Source organism: Pipistrellus kuhlii, unplaced genomic scaffold (genome assembly GCF_014108245.1).
Source record: "Pipistrellus kuhlii isolate mPipKuh1 unplaced genomic scaffold, mPipKuh1.p scaffold_m20_p_17, whole genome shotgun sequence".
NCBI classification, from domain to species: Eukaryota; Metazoa; Chordata; class Mammalia; order Chiroptera; family Vespertilionidae; genus Pipistrellus; species Pipistrellus kuhlii.
Window position 1 is genome coordinate 3,874,476 of NW_023425482.1, and position 18,344 is coordinate 3,892,819.

At 44.2% G+C, this 18,344-nt stretch overlaps 1 protein-coding gene across 1 annotated transcript in view; it reads left to right on the forward strand.

The window, feature by feature from the left end:
• ANKRD27 (ankyrin repeat domain 27) overlaps positions 1–18,344 on the forward strand; it is a 65,665-nt gene that overhangs the window by 19,356 nt on the left and 27,965 nt on the right. Inside the window, 15 exon segments of the mRNA XM_036440852.2 lie at positions 2,817–2,973; positions 3,684–3,838; positions 5,180–5,239; positions 5,327–5,380; positions 5,480–5,545; positions 5,633–5,709; positions 6,382–6,503; positions 7,422–7,500; positions 8,513–8,645; positions 12,069–12,161; positions 13,248–13,375; positions 13,949–14,031; positions 15,068–15,183; positions 15,568–15,660; positions 16,957–17,154. Coding sequence (XP_036296745.1) covers positions 2,817–2,973; positions 3,684–3,838; positions 5,180–5,239; positions 5,327–5,380; positions 5,480–5,545; positions 5,633–5,709; positions 6,382–6,503; positions 7,422–7,500; positions 8,513–8,645; positions 12,069–12,161; positions 13,248–13,375; positions 13,949–14,031; positions 15,068–15,183; positions 15,568–15,660; positions 16,957–17,154 — 1,614 coding nt within the window.

The window sequence follows — 18,344 nt, forward strand, 5'->3', positions numbered from 1 at the left end:
CTACTCTGAGAAGCAGCTTAGTGCTTCTTCTGTTGCAACATTTAAAGAAGATCAGGGCCCATCCAATGTGGCTCTGGTTGAGCATGGACCCAAGGAGGTCATGGGTTCGATTCATTGTCAGGGTACATGCCTGGATTCTGGGCTCAATCCCCAGTGTAGGATGTACAGGAGGCAGCTGATCAATGATTCCCTCTCATCATTGATGTTTCTTTTTTTCTTTTTCTTTTTTTTTTTTTCTCTAAATGTCACTTTATTCAATAAGAATGCTAGTATACCAAAACAATTCTATGAAGTTTAGAATTATTATATAATCTATTAATCTATAACATTTTGCTACTTATTATTTAAGTTTGCATAAACATTTATTGATTCAAAAAATAATGTTTCCTGAAGCTAACATGTATTCTTTTTTTTTTTAAATAAATTTTTATTGTTCATATTATTACAAATGTTCCTTTCCCCCACTTCTCACCCCACCCTCTGCCCTTTCCCCACCCCCCATTGTCCTCATCCATAGGTGCACAGTTTATGTTCAGTCTCTTCCCATATCCCCCTCTCCCCTTTTCCCCAAGAATAAACAGTTCACTCCCCTTCCATACCTCTGATTCTATTATATTCAACAGTTAATATTGTTCCTCAGATTTTTTTTCTTTTTAGTTTCCTTGGTTTTTAGATTCACTTGTTGATAGTTACGTATTTGTTGTTCATAATTTTTATCTTTATTTACTTTCTCTTCTGAAAGAACCCCCTTCAGCAATTCATATAATTCTGGTTTGGTGTTGATGAACTCCTTTAGCTTTTTTTTATTAGTGAAGCTCTTTATCTGACCTTCGAATCTGAGTGATAGCTTTGCTGGATAGATTATCTTTGGCTGTAGGTTCTTGCTATTCATCACCTTGAATATTTCTTGCCATTCCCGTCTGGCCTGCATGGTTTCTGTTGAGAAATCAGCTGACAATCGTATAGGTGCTCCTTTATAGGTAACTACCTTCTTTGCTCTTGCTTCTTTTAATATTCTCTCTTTGTCTTTTGCTCTTGGAATCTTAATTATGATTTGTCTTGGTGTGGTCCTCTTTGGATTCCTTTTGTTTGGAGTTCTGTGCGCTTCCTGGACTAATAAGTCTAATTCTTTCACCAGGTGGGGAAAGTTTTCTGTCACTATTTCTTTCAGTATGTTTTCGATATCTTGCTCTCTCTCATCTTCTGGGACCCCCATAATTCTGATGTTGGTTCGCTTGAAGTTGTCCCAGAGGTTTCTTACATTATCTTCAACTTTCTGGATTCTCTGGCCTTCTTGCGTCTGCGGAGGAGTGTCTTCTGGCTCTTTATGTTCCAAATCTTTGGCTTGATTCTTGCGATCTTCCATTCTGTTTTTAGGACTCCATAAAATATTTTTTATTTCAGACAATGTATTCTTTATTTCTTGTTGATCCCTTATTATTTCTAGTTGATCCCTTTTCATATCCTCATAGGTCTTGTTTATTTTATCGGCCTTTTCTAGGAGATTCTTGAACAACCTCATAAGTGTGGTTTTGAACTCTATATCCAGTCGCTTTTTGTCCTCCATTTCTTTCGTTTGTGATCTATTTGGTTTAGGCATTTTCGCAGGCAGCTTTCCTGATGGGGCAGGGTTTCAGGGTGGAGCCTACAGCCTTGGCTTCCGTCAGCCCCGCCCTATGCGACTCCTGAGACTCAGGGTCCTTCAGTACTTGTTGCCAGCGCCTCTGAGAGAAAGGTGCCCTCGATTTTCACCTGCTGCCAAACTGTCTATGCTTTCCCCCAATGAGTCCGGTATTGGGGTTCAGTTCAGTTGGTAGTGGGATTGGAGGTGGCGTTCAGAGCAGTCTGGAGCCCCTGTCTCCTTCCCGTCAGGGCAATCCCGCGGCACAGCCGGCCGGCCCTTCTCTGCACGCAGTCTGCGTGCCTCCGGGACCTCCTTTCGCGGCTTCCCCGGAGTCCCGCCTTACAGCCCGGCTCCCTATGGATGAGCCTGGGTCCCCAGGGTCTGGCCTAGAATTGGGGTCCAGAGCAGTTGGAGCTGGGCCCAGCACAGTTGGAGCTTTTCTCTCCTTCCCGCTTGGGACCGCCAGCCAGGCACTCGGCCTCCCTCCTCTCCGGCTCTGTCCTCTCCGCGCGCGCCGCGTGTCTCCGTACCTTGGGCTTTTACAGCTCCTCCGCGCTTCCTTCTGGTTTTCTCCTTGCTTCTTGTTGTAGAATTTCCAGTCATTCGACTTTCCTGTAGTTCTGGGTAATGTCCATTTTATATTTTAGTTGTATTTTGTTGAAATTGTTGTGTGCGGCTGCGGCTAGTTGCCTACCTGAGCAGCCATCTTGGATTCTCCTCATCATTGATGTTTCTATCCTTTCCTCCTCCCTTTCTCTCTGAAATAAAAATATATTTCAAAGAATATAAAAAGGCTCAGGATACTACTGTAGCCACAACTACAGAGTGAACAAAGAGGAAAGAAAAACATTTTAGTATCAAAAAGCAAATTAAAGAGTAGTCCTCCCATGGCCATAGCTCAATTAGTTAGAGCATCATCCATATATGTTAAGTTTGTGGGTTCGATCCCTAGTTAGGGCACATGCAAGAATCAACCAATGAGTGCATAAATAAGTGGAACAACAAGTCAGTGTGTGTGTGTGTGTGTGTGTGTGTGTGTGTGTGTGTGAAAAATCAATAAGAGTAGTGCTGTTCCTGCAAAGCCACATTGGAGCAAAGAGGGGCAGGTTGGGTAAAATACTGTATTGGGACCAGGCGGAGGGGTCAATGGTCGCCACTGGCTAGTAGTGCAGTAATGGTTCTCTTGTTCTAGGATGTCTTTATACAAGGAAACAGGATTAAATTAGGAACTGGTTTCGCCTGTCTTCTCTCAGTGCCCATTCTCTTTGAAGAAACTTTCTACAATGAAAAAGAAGAAAGTTTCAGCCTGCTGTGTATAGCCCATCCTTTGGAGAAGAGAGAGAGTTCAGGTATTCTATAAGAAAACCCCTTTCTCATGATTTGGAGCAATGTATTTATTAAATTTCCTCCAGACGTAACTGTTACAAACATCTCATAAAATATTTAAGAGCCCACAAGAAAGCTGAGTAATTATTTACATAATTCCCCATAGAATTTAATCAGGTTTTCTCGAGCTGAGGTGTGGACTGGGCTGCTGTGGAAGGTTCACAGTTTGGACGTGACAGTTCCAGGAGGCAGTATTCACATAGGCCTCAGTGTGGGTGTCGTCCCTTAGAGTTGTGCAAAGTGGTAGCCCTGGCTTTGCTTCGACCTCAGCTTTAGAGCTAACTCTTATAGCATTACTACCCACCAGCCCCACTGTGGTGCCTCTTTGACATCTCATTATTTTTAATAACAATTCTCCAGCTGCTGCAGGAAATTGAGGCAGCAATGTGCCAAATGTAGTCTGAGGCTCTTATCAGGTATCAGGGCTTCTTCACAAGAGCCACACAGATCAAGCCCAAGGTCCCAGATAGTCTAGTTTTTGTCCCAGAAAACAGTCTCATTGGACCAGGCTCTCTGACCCTTAGGTTGTCTTATAACTGGGCTGCCCTTGGGCAATATCTTGAAATAAGTTCATCCTCCTCTTCCCCCTGGGGAAGCAGGGCAAAGGATGTGGCACTTCCCCTGTTAGGAAACAGTGAAAGCTTCACTCACCCTGACTCTGTCTCTTTTTCAGAAGAGCCTTCAACACCCTCCGATACCTTTTCCTTGAAAACCATCGAAGATGTGAGAGAGTTTTTGGGAAGACACTCGGAGAGATTTGACAAGAACATTGCCTCTTTCCAGCGAACATTCAGGGAATGTGAAAGGAAGAGCCTCCGTCATCACATAGTCAGTATCTGTGTCTTGCTTTGCCAGGCATGCCTGGTCTCAGGCCAGTTGAGAGCCCAGAATCCCTCAGTTTACTCTGAAGCTTTGCTGCCTCCACTGTTGGAAGTTTGTTTGAAATATTTCTTTCTAACTATAAAAGTAGTACAAGCCACTGTAGAAAACTTGAAAATCATAGAGAAGTATAAAAATTAATATTATCACCCTGGACAGTGGGCAAAGTGATTAGAGCATCATCCTACATGCAGTCCCAGTCAGGGTGCATTGGGAGGCAACCAAACAATGTGTCTCTTTCACATCAATGTTTCTCTCTCTCTCTCCCCTTCCACTCTACCCCTCACCAAAAAAAAAAAAAAAAAAAAAAAAAAAAATCAATGAAAAAATATCCTCTGGTAGGATTAAAAAAATATATCCTATATAATAAAGAGATAATATGCAAGTTGACCATCATTCCAATACAAGATGGCTGCCCCCATGTGGACACAGATGGTCAGCAAGGGAGGGCAGTTGGGGGTGACCAGGCCAGCAGGGAAGGACAGTTGGGGGGAACCAGGCCTGCAGGGGAGGGAAGTTATGGACAATCAGGCAAGGGGGGGGGGGGGGGGGTAGGGGCAGTCAGGCTGGCAGAGGAGCAGTTAGGTGTTGATCAGGCTGGCAGGGGAATGGTTAAGGGGTGATCAGACTGGCAGGCAGTTGAGAGCCAGCAGTCCTGGATTGTGAGAGGAATGTCCCAGATTGAAGAGGGTGCAGGCTGGGCTGAGGGACACCTCCTCTTCCCCCCCCCCCCGCCCCCATGCATGAATTTCATGCACTGGGCCTCTAAAATACATACATACATACATATACATATATATATATATATATATATATATATATATATATATATATATATATATATATGGTATATCCCTAGCTGGTTTGGCTCAATGGATAGAGCACTGGCCTGGTTCAATTCCTGTTAAGGACACATGCCTGGGTTGGGGGCTTGATCCACATTAGGGGACATGCAGGAGGCAGCCAATCAATAATTCTCTCTCATTATTGATATTTCTATCTTTTCCTCTCACTTCCTCTCTGAAATCAATGTTGTGTGTGTGTGTGTGTGTGTGTGTGTGTGTGTATGCATCTTGTTAACTCCAAAAGGATTTGTTTCTACTTTTAATGCATATACAACTAAAAAAAAAAAAAAAAAGTTGAAAAAAAAAATCACTGAGTTGATAAGCATGCATAATCACTTAAAGTCTGTTACATTTTGTAAAATATTTTCTTCATGCAACATGTCCGGGTTTTTGTGTTATGGCCTCAGATTATGAGAGTGACCTGTCTCTCCGCTCTGTCACTTAGGACGCGGTGAATGCGCTCTACACCAAATGCCTCCAGCACCTTCTGAGGGACTCTCACCTGGTAAGCAGCAGGACTTTCAAAAGAGAGAATTGCTGTTTGCCCACATGCAAAGCCAAGCACTTTTACGTTACTTTTCTTGTCTTCTAGAAGATGCTTGCTAGGCATGAGGCTCAGATGAACCTGATGAAGCAGGCAGTAGAGGTAAGAGGCCAGGGCAGTGAGGGGAGAGAAGGCGGCAGTGCTGCAACGCTCCTTGCTGCCCACATACACACCCTGAACTGGGGCTCGTTGATTTCACAGATGTACATCCAACACGATATTTATGATCTGATCTTTAAATATGTGGGGACGATGGAGGCAAGTGAGGTAGGTTCTAAATCTGCATCGCCCAGGTTGGAAGCCTTATTCTGTGCTTTCTAGGAAATTTGAAGCTTCGTTAAAATCTGTTGTTAGGATGCTGCCTTTAACAAAATCACAAGAAGCCTTCAAGATCTTCAGCAGAAAGATATTGGTGTGAAACCTGAGTTCAGGTAAGGGTTTGCACTGTAGCAGCTCAGCCTCCTCAGAAGCAAGGCCTTCGGCAGCAGTGCCGGCAGGCTGGTTTGACTTGCTTCACATTGAGGAGCAGTGCAGTTATTTGTGACCAAGGATAAGGTGCTGATGCTGGCAGGTGACTATGTTGTAGCTGTCACCCTCCTGCAACTGTCTGCCCACGTACCACCTGGGTGGGAGCTAACGGGGCTGTGGTTACCCACAGTTGGTCTCTAGGTGGGCACATAGCTCACCCAGGTGGGTTCTGCATGGAGACAGCTTTCCTCATCTGCCCATTGAGGGAACCCTGTCAAAGAGACACCTCCTTCTGGATTAAGTTTCATCAGGATAAAAAAAATATCTAAAGTGTTTATGTTTAAACTACTTATTTTTCCCCTTTGGGCTATTTCATTCTGAGGCTAAGGACTTTTGCTTCCCCTCTCCCCCCCTCTAATTTTCTGGTGCTGCTGTCAGTAGGTAGCCTGAATGAGACATTTGAAGCTGTTGTGTTTTGCCACTGACTTGAGTGAGATGGCTTCTGAGTTTCTATTTTTATTTTTCATTACTAAGATTTGTTATAAGAAATGTAAATCAGAGGTACATTATTAGACCAGAGAAAAAGGGCTCTTATGCTGTGCTCTTCAGTTGTCATTTGCCAAATTATTTTACAGCTTCAACATACCTCGTGCAAAGAGAGAACTGGCCCAGCTGAACAAATGTACCTCCCCACAGCAGAAGTTGGTTTGTTTGCGAAAGGTGGTGCAGCTAATTACACAGTCTCCTAGCCAGAGAGGTTTGTGCTGGGGAAGGGGCCGGGCAGGGGGTAGATGCATCCACCCAGAAGCAGAAGTCTGTTAAGGAGCAGTGCTGTCTTAAAGGACCATACAGATGGGCTGGTGTGTGCAGCCCAGCCTTCTAGCTTGAGCACCTTGGGTTCTGTGCTGATGAGGGCCTACTAAAGGGATGGGGGTAGATGTGTCATGACTGTGGTAAGAAAATGGTGGCAGAGGAAGAAGGGGGTGGGGTGGTGGGGGAGAAAAAAAAAATGGTGGCAGAGGAACAACAGCCTCAGAAATGAGCCAAGCTAGTGATGGATACATAGGGGTTCAAATATCCTTTAGACTGCTTGCACTCATTTAGTATATGTTTAAAATTTTCCAGTATAAAAGTTAAACAAAATAACCCAGAAAAAAATAATGAGGCAGGTTTGTGTATGCAGATAGGGAATGATTTTAAAAGTAAATTAAATGAAATAAAATGTGGTGTATGTGGCATACTTTCCTCTCTACAAGCATGTCCTTGGGTGAGGATTAAAAAAAAAAAATAGCTACTTCAGCATTGGACTCCACAGTGCATAAGCCAGAAATGATCTCAGGAGGGAAGAGGCTTTCAGCAGTGGCTCTGGGCACACCTTTGCTTTTTGTCCACTATCACTGACTCCCTGGGCTTTTGCCCATCCAGGAAGGGGGCGAGGGGTGGTTTGCTTGGAGTTCCCTTGTCTTGTATAATACATGTTATGGGAGTGCTAGGCGTTTGTGTTCCCCTTGAACCTGACATCTGTTCAGGACACTGTAAAGGAAATTGTGCAATCGAATTTCTAATGTTTAATCTTACTGGATTGTGGTTTTGGGATTGAATTGTGATGAGGAGTTGAGAGGATTATTGGTCCATTTCAGTCTCATGATGACTTTGAACATGTTTCCCCTTGCAGTTAACTTGGAGACTATGTGTGCTGATGATCTGCTATCGGTCCTGTTATACTTGCTTGTGAAAACAGAGATTCCTAATTGGTAATATTTTTTGTTAAAATAGTTTTTGAAATGGCAGTTTAAGTATAACTACCGTATTTCCCCTGAAAATAAGACCTAGCGCAACTTTGGGAGAAAAAATTAATATAAGATACGGTCTTATTTTCGAGGAAACAGGGTAGGAAATTGAGCACCTCTCATGAGACAGGTGCTATGCCTGCTCCACCTTCACTTGGCAGTGAGTGGCTCTCATTCCATTTATAGATGGGAAATGGAGGTCCAGAGAGCTTACGTTTCTCATTCTGGAACATACAGCTAGTCAGTGGCTAAGCAGGAAGCTGTGTGGTCCCAAAGGAACTCACAGCTCACTTTATAATAATGAGCTTTCTAAAAAAAATAGCCTATTTCAGCCCAGTTGGTTGGGTATCGTCCCGTGCACTGAAAGGTTGCCGGTTTAATTCTCAATCAGGACTCATGCCCAGGTTTCGGGCTCAATTCCCTGGAGGGAGCATGTAGGAGGCAGCTGATCCATGGTTCGATCTCACATGTTCCCTCCCTCTCTCTCTAAATATCAATTTTAAAAATAAATAAAAATTAAAAATAGCCTACCTGACCAGTTTGGCTCAGTGGATAAGAGTGTCGGCCTGCGGACTGAAGGGTCCCAGGTTTGATTCCAGTCAAGGGCATGTACCTTGGTTGCGGGCATATCCTCAGTAGGGGAGTGCAGGAGGCAGGATGTTTCTCTCTCATCGATGTTTCTAACTCTCTATCCCTCTCCCTTCCTCTCTGTACAATATCAATAATATATATATATATATATATATATATATATATATATATATATATATATATATATATATATTTTAAGCCTATTCCAGGAAAATAACAAGTAGTTTTATTTATTTCCTAATTACACACACTCTGAATAGAGAGTGAGGTGTTAGCAATCAGTGTTCCTGGAGCTAACCAAGTTCAGTCACTTAAGCCAATGGCATTGTTTCTGCAAGTGTTACTTGTATACAAGAATAAAACATTTTTTTTTCCCTTTTGTTAGGATGGCAAATTTAAGTTATATCAAAAACTTTAGATTTAGCAACTCGACAAAAGATGAATTGGGATACTGCCTGACCTCAATTGAAGCTGCAATTGAATATATTCGGCAAGGAAGCCTCTCTGTTAAACCGCTGGTAAGATCCCCTCCTACCTTGGTCTGTCTTTGGGGCGTGTCATTGCACATTTGAGGTTGGTATGGAGGGTGAATTTTTAAATGGTCTCCTTAGAATGGGGCCTCAGCTGTTTACAGGCCCTGAGCCCGGAAAGCAACCCAGCACACTGCACACTGAGAACCAGATTTGGCTGTGAAAGTTTGTGCATTTTCATCCGGACTTACATTGTTTATATCCTACTTCACTGATCCTCGGCATCCTCAAAAGCACATGGGCAGAGGGGAAGCTAGAAACAATGACTTCGGATATCTTGACCATATAGGCAGGAAATGAGGTTAATGTATGCAATTTTAGGACTCAGTGACCTTATTATTACTTTCTTGGTTGGTTGGTGAGCTTTGGCTAAGGAGAGGAAATTATATTTCTATGTGAATTTTGAGGATCTTTTTATTTTTTTATTTTTTATAATCTTTATTGTTCAGATTATTACAGGTGTTCCTCTTTCCCCCCTCTTCCCCTATAGCTTCCCTCCACCTGATTCCCAACTCCACCCCATGCTCTTACCCCCGCCCCTGTCTTCATCCATAGGTGTAAGATTTTTGTCCAATCTCTTCCCTCACTCCTCAGACTCCCTTCCCCCTGAGAATTGTTAGTCCAATCCCTTTCTATGTCCCTGATTCTATTATGTTCACCAGTCCATTTTGTTCTTCAGATTTTTTATTCACTTGATTTTTAGATTCACTTATTGATAGGTATGTATTTGATGTCTTTTCGTTGTTCATAATTTTTACCTTTACTTTTCTTCTTCTTCTTCCTCTCCTTCAAGAATACCCTTCAGCATTTCATGTAATCCTGGTTTGGTGTTGATGAACTCCTTTATCTTTTTCTTGTCTGTGAAGCTCTTTATTTGACTTTCAATTCTGAATGATAGCTTTGCTGGGTAGAGTAATCTTGGTTGTAGGTTCTTATTGTTCATCATTTTGAATATTTCTTGTCACTCCCTTCTGGCCTGCATAGTTTCTGTTGAGAAATCAGCTGATAGTCGTATGGGTGCTCCCTTGTAGGTAATTAACTGTTTTTCTCTTGCTGCTTTTAATATTCTCTCCCCAGTAGGGGGCAAGCAGGAGCAAACTGATCAATTATTCTGATAATTGATGTTTCTATCTCTCTATCCCTCTCCCTTCTTCTCTAAAATCAATAAAAATATTTTTTTTAAAACACACATTAATGGGATGAAAAGCCAAGAGAGAGAACCTGGAAGCATCTGTAACCTCCTCTGCTCTAGCTTTTCAGGCTCTGGTTTTTCTCACTTGATCAGGTTTCTAATAAGTAGTGTTCACCCCATTCCTAAATAGGTCTTCTCTCTTATGCTATGTCTTCTGGCAGCTCATTTTCCCCTGAAGATTCAGTCCTAGAAGTCTTGCCTCTCTTCATTGCTGCCCTTGATAATTCCCCAGAGTCGAGGAAAGAACACTGAATTTACCTGGACAGTAATGTCTTTGATGTTTCTCTGACCCTAAGCTACTCAGCTATAAATCACTGAAAAAAAACCTACAGAGTACTCATAACTTATAACAGCTGGGAGAGCTAAAGTGGTTCTAATGCTGTCAGACTGTTCCTTAAGCAGAGAATGAGCTTACTGTCTTAGAGGTGTTGGTGTTTGTTTGCCAAGTTAATCCTCTGAGGGCAGTCTTGACAGTAGACCCCAGAAATGATTTACTTCTCAAAATGCTGTCAGCTCTAACTTTAGCTGGACCTGTAAGCCTTATCCTAAAGTTTTGTTTTTTTTTGTGTGTGTGTGTGTGTTTTTAATATATTTTATTGATTTTTTACAGAGAGGAAGGGAGAAGGATAGAGTTAGAAACATTGATGTGAGAGAAACATTGATCAGCTGCCTCTTGCACACCCCCTACTGGGGATGTGTCTGCAACCAAGATACATGCCCTTTACCAGAATCGAACCCGGGACCTTTCAGTCCGCAGACCGACGTTCTACCACTGAGCTAAACCGGTTTCGGCCTTATCTTAAAGTTTTATCTGGGTTGGTGAGTTCTTCTGGCAGCAACTCGCTGGAAAAAAATTCCCTTTACCACCAAAGACGACTTAAGGAAGTTAATTTGTCATTAGACAGTTTAGTAGCAGGTGCTCAACTGAGCATTATTAAAGTATCTTACTAGAAATTATTTTATAAAATAAAGATAGATAGGAGAAGGTACAGGGGGAATAAATGGTGACAGAAGGAGACTTGAGGTAGTGAACACACAGTACATGATTTGTTATAGAATTGTGCACCTGAAATCTATATAATTTTGTTGACCAATGTCACCCCAATAAGTTCAATAAAAAAGAAAAATAGCCCTAGCCGGTTTGGCTCAGTAGACAGAGCGTCGGCTTGTGAACTGGAGGGTCCCAGATTTGATTCCAGTCAAGGGCATGTACCAGTAGGGGATGTGCAGGAAGCAGCTGATCGATGTTTCTCTCTCATCAATGTTTCTAACTCTCTGTCTCTCTCCCTTCCTCTCTGTAAAAAAATCAATAAAATACTTTTAAAAAAAGAAAAAAGAAAAATAAAGTAAGGGTACATTATTAGATTTTTTTTATCTAGGTAATCATAACTTTATTAATTGGGTAGACCACAGTATCCTATTGGACTTGGAGCCAGTGGTCCTATTGTTTGCTATTTTAATAAATATGTTCAAAAACTAAGACTCCTCCCTCCCCTGCTGGTTGACATTGAGAAATGCCCCGACCCGTGGGGCAACAACGAGGGCACGTGGAAATCACCTACGAGAATGAAGCAAACAAGGAACGCGAAGAACAGAGGCAAGACAGGGTTCTGATCAAGCCTCAAAATTTTATTCAAGAACAACAGTTTATAAGCTCTCAGGCTGGGAGGGGAGGGGTAAGAAAAGGGGGGGTTGTCACAAGGTGATTGACTGGGCGGTGGGTACCTGTTCTTAGCTGGTTGACTATTCCAATGTGTGAGGGATAACAGTCTTGGCGGCCTCTTGCTCAACCAGGAAGTGGAACTGACAAGGAAGTGAGACCGGACTTTTTCCTTACGGCTCCCGGCAGAGAAATATAGACCATCTGTCCGATGGTTTTCCTGCCTGTGGACTGCAGATAAAATGGCAGGGGATAGGGCTGTGCAGGCTGGGACAGAAGCTTGAGAGGAGAAGGAGGCCAGCACAGTCCAGGTTCCATCTGCAGGAGGATGGTGTGTGCATGCAACATTCCACACTTAGAGGTGACACATTCTACACCTGCACAGCCAGTGTGCCGCCGCTCTCCCAGAGCTCCCCTGAAAAACGGTCATCAGAGCTACCACTTTCTGGAGAGACAGATAGGAAGTCCTTCTCCCATCCTGATGAGGGTCAGCTCTGTGGCTCAGGGAAAGGGGGAAAGAGGAGCGAGGGATAAAACAGACTGTTGGGTTTTCCTGCAGGAGTCCGAGGGATTTGGTGACAGACTGTTCCTTAAGCAGAGAATGAGCTTACTCTCTCAGATGACTTCAACTCCCATTGACTGCCTGTTTAAGGTAAGACACCAGAAGTCGTTCTTTGTGAGGAGCACGCCATCTTTCAGCATCTCTACAGAATCCACATGGTGGTTGACATAGCTGAACACTGAAGTTCGCCTTGTGCTCGGGGTGGTAGGGATGCTGAGGTTTTACAGGTGAAATCAGCGCCTGTGCTCATCTGCACAGTGTGTGCTATGTGATAGCTCTGCTGGACGATTCACCGAGGGCCCTGGGCCTCCACCTGTGGAACTCTCTGCCCCAACCATCCTTTTTCCACTCGACAAAACACAGTTTGTCCATAGGCCAGTTCAGTGGCACCTCCCTGGAGGCCCCACAGAGGGGATGCTTCTTCTCATTCCAGGAGCCCCACATCTCAAGTGTGTGTTTCCCCTGGGCTGGGAGCGGACTGCCTGGGGGTGGTTTGATCATGTAGCAGAACGTGCACCCAGCTACCTGCTCAGATCTGTTCAACTGCTGGGAGGCTGTCGAGGTGCCCACTGGGCAGTAAGGGAGTACTAGGAGAGGGCAGATCGCCCCAAGAGGTCACCGGAGCCAGAGTGGGTTCCATGGAGGCCCAGAGCGCCTCCTGGGGCAGGGTGCTCCCCAGAACATCCCACTTCCTGGGGGAACACATCCAGGAATCACAGGAGTGAACCTTGCAGTCTTGGTTTTTGATGGGATTTCTGCTGATTGCAGCTGTTTCCTCCCTCACCCTGCAAGCTAAGGTTTATCAGATACAGGAGCACAGAACCGAGGCTTGTTCTAGTAAGAGTCTGAATTCTGAATGTATTGCTTCTCTACTTCTGTTGCTTTGGGAATTTTGTCAGTTGTCATTTTTTAATTATGAAAATTTCTTACATTTACAAACTACAAAAGTAAAAGATTAGTGTCATGGACAGGTTCCATATAGCCATCTCCCAAACTTAGTTCATCTCTACTCTCACCCCCTTTCCCTATTCACCCGCCCAGATGATTTTGAAATAAATCTCAGAGAGCAAATCAATTCATCCATCCATATATTAGTGTTTCAGCAACACTCAAAAAATTCACACCTTAAAAAGCAAATTTCTCAATATTGATAGTATCTTTGATATCACTTCTCAGCACATTGCTTCAGGTAACCAAAAAGAAGTGGAAAGACTTCTGAGCCAAGAAGACCAAGAAAAAGATGCCATCCAAAAGATGTGCCACCCCCTGTGCTTCTGTGATGACTGTGAGAAACTGGTCTCTGGGTAAGAGAGTCGCACAGAGGCTCTGTGTGCCAGGAAGCAGGATACTCAGGGCTTTGATGGAACTTTTCTACTTCCTTGCCATGTGATTTTGAATGAGGCACTTATCCTGGATACACTCAGCTTCCTCTGCCATAAAGTGGGGACACTCATCTCTGCCTCTTTGGAGCATTAGATGGAATAAAGGTCCTAAAAGTACTTGGCATGCTGCTGGGCTGGATACAGGGTAGGCAGATATAGGGCCTGCCCAGCCTCGGCAAATGTGTTTAGGATGGGAGGAACACCAGCTTCCTCCAGAAACTCTTTTTGGTCTCCCCTTAACTTCCTCAGGTTGTTTTGCTGGGTGTCAAGGCCTGGAGGAGTGGGGTGGCCAGCAGGGACACTAGATGCCTCAGTCCCTCACCCTGTGAGTAGGGAGTGGATTCTCTCCAGGACACTATAAGAGAGACCCAGTTTGGATCACACCCTGAGTTCTGTCTTCCAGTCCCAAGACCTTGGCATGGCCAGCCCTGTCAGGAGGAGGCTTTGCCCTGCCATTCCTCGGGTGTCTTTCTCTGTATCTTTTCTCTGTTTTAGGAGGCTGAATGATCCTTCAGTCGTCACTCCATTCTCCAGAGATGACAGGGGTCATACACCACTCCATGTGGCTGCCCTCTGTGGTATGTGGTCTTGGATGGGCCTCTGAGGGTTGTCAAGGAAAAGGGATGGAGCCAAGGATGGCCTAGCAGAGGCCTGAAGCCTGGCCAACAGGTGCAGTGGAGTTGGGTGTGGAAAGGGCTGTATCGTGGGCCACTGCTGATGGCTTAGCTGGAAGAGAATAGCAGACGTTCCTCAGGCTTTCCTGTGCTGCTGCTGGGCTTATCCATGTTCTCACTGTCCTGGGTTGGGGACAGGGAGGGAAGGCTTGAGTCCGAGCTATGAGAATGATCTTAGAATTGGGTTTCTTATATCCCGCTTTTAAAAAATAACTTTTAAAGTGCACAAAGTAGAAACACAATCTTCTCCAGTGTCACCTGCCATCCTTCTGTCTCCCAGATATAATATTTATTTATGAGTATCTGGAATTTCCCTGTGCTTGTGTGTATATGAATATAAAGCATATGATCTTGTGGGGGTCATACTGTTCTATTCTATGCTTTTTTCACTCAGTGGTAGGTAAGAACATTTCTTCTTGTCATATATATATATATATATATATATTTTTTTTTTTTTTTCTGGTTTAATATCTTATTGATTTTTCACAGAGAGGAAGGGAGTTGGATAGAGAGCCAGAAACATCGATGAGAGAGAATCATCGATCAGCTGCCTCCTGCACACCCCCCACTGGGGATGTGCCCACAACCAAGGTACATGCCCCTGACCGGAACCGAACCCCTGACCCTCCAGTCCGCAGGCCGACGCTCTATCCACTGAGCCAAACCGGTTTCGGCTCTTCTTGTCATATTTTTTAATAGTTCTCAGTATTCATCTTATGAACCAGGGAATCTTCTGTGGGTGTTAAGGCTCTTTCCCAGTACCTTCTCTTGCTAAGAAGGAGCTAAGTCCCTCTTAAGAGGCACCCTGAAGTGCCCAGAATCTGTGGAGTCTGACTTGATTCATGCCAGGGAACAAGAGGGTAAAGTAATGTTGTGACTTCACACTTAGGGTCTGAAAGCCTTTTGTTTTTCTCCATTGTGAAGTCCTTCTGTTCTGTAGGGCAGGCATCCCTTATTGACTTCCTGGTTTCCAGAGGCGCTGTGGTGAATGCCATGGACTATCACGGGTCAACTCCACTTCATCTTGCATGTCAGAAGGGCTATCAGAGCGTGACGGTGAGCAGGGGGTGACGGCGCCACCAGTGCACGTGCTAGATGAGCTGGGCTCTGACTGACTCCAGTCGTGCTGACTGCGCTCCTCTGTCCCACTGGCTATGCTGCAGCTGCACAGCAGGGCTGCGAGTCTGGGCTCCTCCAACCCCGGACAAAACTGTGAGGTCTAGGTTATCAGAACAAACATTTTAGGACTTGCTTTCCTAAAATGTCCTGATAATCTGGGGGTAGAGGGAGGGAGGGCTGTACTTTTTTATATCTCAAAACATTTTTCTCTCTAAGGAAGGATGAGAGTGATATCATTTATTTGTAGAATGGGTAAATAAGATTGAAAATAGAAGCAAGTGACCTCCCCCTTATTACCTGCTTTCTCCTCCCCTTTGCAAGCTGCTGCTGTTGCACTACAAGGCCAGCACTGATGTGCAAGACAATAACGGCAACACCGCCCTCCACCTGGCCTGCACTCACGGCCACGAAGACGTAAGTGGTGCTTGCTGTCCCCGGCTGTATTCACCTTTTCTCTCCGTGAAGAAATGTGAAATTTTACTTAGTTTAGTGTAGTGTGTTTTGTGTGGATAATTATTGGACAATATGGTGTGTAATTTTTTTAATTAAAAAATTTTACATGATAGGTTGAAATAAACCTGAAACTTGATTGCTCATTATCTGTCATAAAATTATTTCCATTCATCCCTGCTACCATCTGACTCTTATATTCATATTCAATTTCTACCTTTTACTTTTTTATAGTAATATCCAAGAATTTCATAATTTCCATTTTCACTTAATATTTAACAGTGTGTTTTATTTTTTCCTAATTATTCTCCCTCCCCCTTCTCTTCATAGTAACATACAAGTAGTTTTATACATATACTAGAGGCCTGATGCACAAAATTTGTGCAAGAGTAGGCCTTCCCCCTGGCCACCAGAAGGCCCCCGGGACCCGGGCTTCCCTCATAGCCCCGGCTTCATCCAGAAGGTCGTCCAGAAGGCCATCTGGTCTAATTAGCATATTATGCTTTTATTATTATAGATAGGGTTGAAGCTGGGTGGGGTGGGTGATGTGTAAAAACGAGATCGTACCCTACACATTTTCATGCAGCTTGCTTTCCTAACTTAATGCTACATTATGGAAATTCTCTAGGTCAGTAAATATAGATCTGGCCTGTCTTTCATCGCTGCAGTAATCAATTATGTGTATTGTATCAGAGTTCTTAAGACTACCCATTGATTGTGACAATACCTATGAAATATTATCTACCAGGGCAGCTCATTGTGCCACTCAGGGCACATTTTATTGGAGGCTGGTCATGTAAACACCCTCTGCCTGGCATGTACCAAAATGTCAGACTTCCAGAAAGAAAACAGGTGTTCATATCAACAGGTTGGGCACAGTGAGCCCCTCTTACCAGGTAGAGGACTTAGACACAACCTAAATCCAAGCTTCCAAGGAATACTGCAAGTCATGGGCCAACCTTGCAGTCAGGCCTTTCAAGGGACTGTGGTCTCGGGCCTGTTGTGGTCATTTCTTTCTGCACATAGATACATCACAATGTATTTAGCCATTTCTAACTGACAGACCCTTGAGTTCTTTGAGAAAGCGAGGTGTCTTGATCAGGTAATTTGGAGCCCCTGGGTTCCCTCTCTGTAACTGTGCAGTTGCTTGGTTAGTGGAGCCTTGATTGAGCTGGGACCTGGATCTAGGCTGTGGAGTACACAGATGTTGCCTGGGGCTTAGCATGTGAGATAATGTGGCATCTCCCAATTTCTTTGCAGTGTGTGAAGGCTTTGGTCTACTATGATGTGCAATCATGCAAACTAGATATTGGTAATGAGAAAGGAGACACCCCCCTACACATAGCTGCACGCTGGGGTTACCAGGGCATCATAGAGACATTGCTACAAAATGGAGCATCCACAGAGATCCAGAACAGAATGAAAGAAACGCCCCTCAAGTGTGCATTAAACCCAAAGGTAGATTGTTTTTGTGTGTGTATGTTTTTGTGTTTTGTGTTTGTTTGTTTTTTAAAGGACTATGACTTTAAAAAGAAAATCAATGTCTACAGATTAGGTCTTGGCTATGCTGGACAAATTGCATTAGTGCCTGAGGGCAGGACTTGGCCTGTACTCTCTCTGCTGCATTTGGATCCTGATGGTTAATGGGTTTTTACTTATTTATATTATTATTAGTGGCCTGGGGCATGAAATTCATGCACGGAGGGGGGTTCCTTCAGCCCATCCTGCACCCTGTCCAATCAGAGACCCCTTGGAGAATGTCCTACTGCAATCTGGGACTGCTGGTTCCTAACCACTCACCTGTCCCCAACTGCCCTCCCCTGCTTGCCTGATCACCCCCAACTACCCTCCCCTGCCAGCCAATTTGGTTCTGATTGTTCAGTTTCTATGCCAGTTGGCGTCAAAAGCTCCTCCTCTAGGCAGCCTTTGGCTCCTCACAGTTCACCCAGATTTGGTTCTGATTGGTCAGTTTCTATGCCAGTTAGCATCTCTGGGCCTATCTCCAGGCCTGATCAGAGAGGCAGGGCTAATCAGCAGCCCCCTTGGAGGTCTAGGAAGAAAAAGAGGTATGGCTGCTGGTGAAGCCCGAAGAGAAAGAGAGGCAACAGCTGATCAACAGCTGTCACGGAGGCTCTGGATCAGACCCTGCCTCTCTCTTCAGGCCTCTCTCTGGGCCTGATCCACAGCCCGCTCAGCAGTCAGTGCTGGGTCACTACGCCTGCACCAGCAGCAGTCAGTGCTGGGTCCATGGCAACCCAGCACTGAGTGCAGGACTGACTTCCAGTATTCAGTCAATCCTTCAGTCGGTCAGTACGGACCCTGGGTTTTTATATATTAGGATGAGTTGTTCTTTGTGTTCTTAGAGCTACTCCCAGCAGAGTTTGCCCCAGCCTCTGAATGCTATTGCCTTATGAGCAAATGGAGTGGGTAAAACGGGAGAGTAACTCTGACCGGCAGAAGTGGAGAAAGGGAGTGGAACATGGAAGCAGTAAAGGATTTTACTTTATCTTCAGCTCCTAAAAACTTGATCCTGATTTGACCAATTTTGAGCATCATTGGGTATTACTTCTTCCAAAAGTGATTTGTTAATGTCTGGGAACATTCAGTTTTTTTGTGTTTTTCTTTGGGGTTTTTTGTTTGTTTGTTTC